The sequence below is a fragment of the Drosophila novamexicana genome, unplaced genomic scaffold, assembly GCF_003285875.2.
Source record: "Drosophila novamexicana strain 15010-1031.04,08,12 unplaced genomic scaffold, DnovRS2.1 tig00000485-arrow-pilon, whole genome shotgun sequence".
Lineage (NCBI taxonomy): Eukaryota > Metazoa > Arthropoda > Insecta > Diptera > Drosophilidae > Drosophila > Drosophila novamexicana.
In genome coordinates, this window is record NW_020824808.1 from 3982620 (window position 1) to 3985532 (window position 2913).

Genomic DNA, 2913 nt, shown 5'->3' on the forward strand with positions numbered 1-2913 from the left:
AGATGCTCATGATGTTGGTGAAATACATGAATGGAACCACAGCAAAGACCACACACCGCTTGCACATTGGGCGCGCACACTCTCCATTTCATTAAATGCGCTCGAATGTTTATTAAAATGCATGAAATACTTTTAAAAACAATGCAGAGGTCGGCCGAGCACTTTGTTGCTGTCATGTTTATGAGACAGCTGCTGCGGCAGCAGCATTGCCAACAACAACAGCATTTAATGACAACACCAACAACACATCTGAAAGTAATTGACTCTGCGCCTCACTAGCGATCCAATTGCCATGGCTATAGCCATGCTGCTGGCCACAGTCCCCCAAAGAGATAGAAACTCACAGATACCGACTGCGACAGCGACAGCGACTGCATATGCAGGCTCTGGCTTAGTTGGTCGTTTTGGTTTACTTTAGTTCTGCATTGCTGGCTTGCAACATATGCAAATGGCCCCATTGTTGTTGTTGCTGTTGCTGTTCGCGCATCTGGCAACATCTTGTTGAGCTGTCAAAATATGCTTGTTAACAACATTTGTTGCACCGCACCAACAGCTCCAACAACAGCTTGAACAGCAACAATATGCTCAGACCCGGCCATGCATTAGACTAAACATGTTTACAAGACATCAGCAACTTTTTAGAGTGCACGCTTTTAGAAGCTGCTTTCCATTTAATTTCTGACAGCAACATTTTTTCATTTGTGGTTTTAAATTTGAAATTTTTTATAGTTTATTTTTTTTTCCCTTACTTAGTTAAAAGGCGACAAAAATAATCAAAAGAATTGCCGTTGTTTTTGTATTTAGCTAGCATGTTGTTCAACTTTATCTCTTGGTAAACTTTCCATAAATAGCCAAACCCAGTTCATTCCATGCAAAAGATATGTGTGTGAGCAGCCGCCTTGGGCGTGCGTTTGTCTAATAGATCAGCATCAGCAGCAGCAGCAGCAGCAGCAGCCGCAGCAACAGCAGCAGCGACTCAAATGTGCTTTTAGGCCATTTATCATCTGGACGCTGTCTGCAATTTCAGCGACTGGGCGGCGTTCGTGTTGCTGCAACAACAGCGGCGCGCGCCGTTTCTGCCTCTGACTCTGCCTCTGCCTCTGCCGCTGCCTTTGCCACATCCTAAGCATGAAATTCGAGCGACGTGCGCGCACAAGGTGTCTGCATTTCAACGCCCCAGACTCAGAAGCAACAGAGACGATGAGATGAGACCCCCACGGTATGGAACTGAAACCTGGACTAACCGCTAATATTGCAGGCAGCACGCTGCTGGCCAGCTTGGCTTTTGCTTCATTTACACTGAAATTATTCAGCATAAATCATTTTAATGTTGCGTGATTTTTAGACGGCCATTTAGCGGCCCCCGAATGTCACTTAAAATCTGGCACATTAAAAAGACAACAGGCGACAGCAAGACGAGGGTTAATCCATGAGTTTCAGACACATGAACAGCAACTACAACGTTTTAAAGCGAATTTTAAATTAAAATAAATGCAATTAAAATAAATTCTATAAATAAAAAGAGGTCATTTGAATTCAAATCAACAAATGAATATGTATTTAAATATAACACAACGTTTTTATAGCGAAATTCTTGGTAAAAAGCATTTCTGTGTTTATGCAAAAAAGGCATAAATACAAAAATTTGATATAAATTCCGTTTGTAATATTTTTCAAGCAACTGTCAGGGCTTGTTAAATGTTAAGTTTTTAATAAACTTTTATTTTTTTATTTATTTTATTATTATTTTTTTTTTGATTGCTGGAAAGTGAAAAATATCATATTCATATTCAAATTTTGTTGCCCTGACAGCTGTCGGCTGTTGAAGAGACGGCGAGGCACTAAGTACATAGAAATGAGTTCACATTATAATTACATACGATGTGGCATCCACGTAAACTTTTTTGGCCGTGCTTTAAACCATCAGACAGTGAAAATTATGCAGATCAAAGCGCGCGCGCACACACACACACACACACACACAATTAGATACATATTTAAGTGATATATTATACACAGATGTGCTTTGAAGTTCCTCTGGCCAGATTCAGATTCATTTCAGCTTTGAGTTGGCATTCGCAGGAATCACATCTTTTAGTTCGCAGCACAAATGATACTTTGTTGTCGTTTGTGGTCGATTGTTGTTTGTTGTTGATGTTGCCGATGTACAACATATATATGTATGTAAAAAAATTTCATTAGTATTGGCATCATAAGATTGTTATTGTTGCCAGACAGTTTTATACCACGTATAAAGCGTATGCGACTGTCTGGCTAATGGCTCCTGCAACTTACGCCATCAACTTTGGGCCTGCAGCGTGATCTTTGCAGAAAGCGCATTATGTGAGGCGGCATGTGTTCCTTGTACATGGCATATTGGCGCAGTACAAAACGGCAAGCGCTAAAGTGCACACATTGGCCAACGTTTTTGTCGGGTGTTTGGCAGCTGGGTTCTGTCGGCAGATATAGATAGAAAAATATCTAAGTATAACTGTGTATGTGTGTGTGTGTGTGTTAGCCATAATCAATGGCTGGCTTACGTGTGTGGCAGAAAGTTGGCAACAAGATGACGAGCCAACAGCAACAGCAGCAATAGTAGTAGAAGAAGAAAATCAATCGAAATGTGCGCCGCATTTTGAATTTGAAATTCAAAAACAGCCGCCGCCAGCAGCCAGCAGCCCGCTGATGATGTATTAAAGTCGCGTTAAGGTCTTATGCGCTTTAAGCGGCCACAAGACACAGACTGTTGCGGAAACCGAAGCTGGGCAACAGATTGTTGCTCAAGTAAACAGCTTGGGCGCTTGGGCAACTTTTGATAAGCGCGACCGAGCGACTCAGCTACCGAGCGGAGGCAGCGCTTATCAGCGGCGTGCAAAACAAGAGGCCAAAAAAATATGTACATAATATGTAAAC

General features: G+C 41.8%; 1 protein-coding gene across 1 annotated transcript; it reads right to left on the reverse strand.

Moving 5' to 3' along the window:
• Nucleotides 1-2053: 2053 nt before the first annotated feature.
• On the reverse strand, nucleotides 2054-2634 carry LOC115761497. Its single transcript, XM_030703265.1, has 3 exons — nucleotides 2541-2634; nucleotides 2296-2453; nucleotides 2054-2116 (listed from the first exon to the last, which is right to left on the reverse strand). Exons 1-3 carry the CDS (start codon nucleotides 2632-2634, stop codon nucleotides 2054-2056), a joined length of 315 nt encoding a protein of 104 aa, XP_030559125.1.
• Nucleotides 2635-2913: the final 279 nt, after the last annotated feature.

Coding starts and splice junctions, on each gene's coding strand:
- LOC115761497 (XM_030703265.1), bottom strand. CDS start 2,634: ATGCGGCGCACATTTCGATTGATTTTCTTCTTCTACTACTATTGCTGC. Junction 2,454..2,540: donor GCCAACTTTCTGCCACACAC/GTAAGCCAGCCA, acceptor ATCTGCCGACAG/AACCCAGCTGCCAAACACCC. Junction 2,117..2,295: donor GCAGGCCCAAAGTTGATGGC/GTAAGTTGCAGG, acceptor ACGACAACAAAG/TATCATTTGTGCTGCGAACT.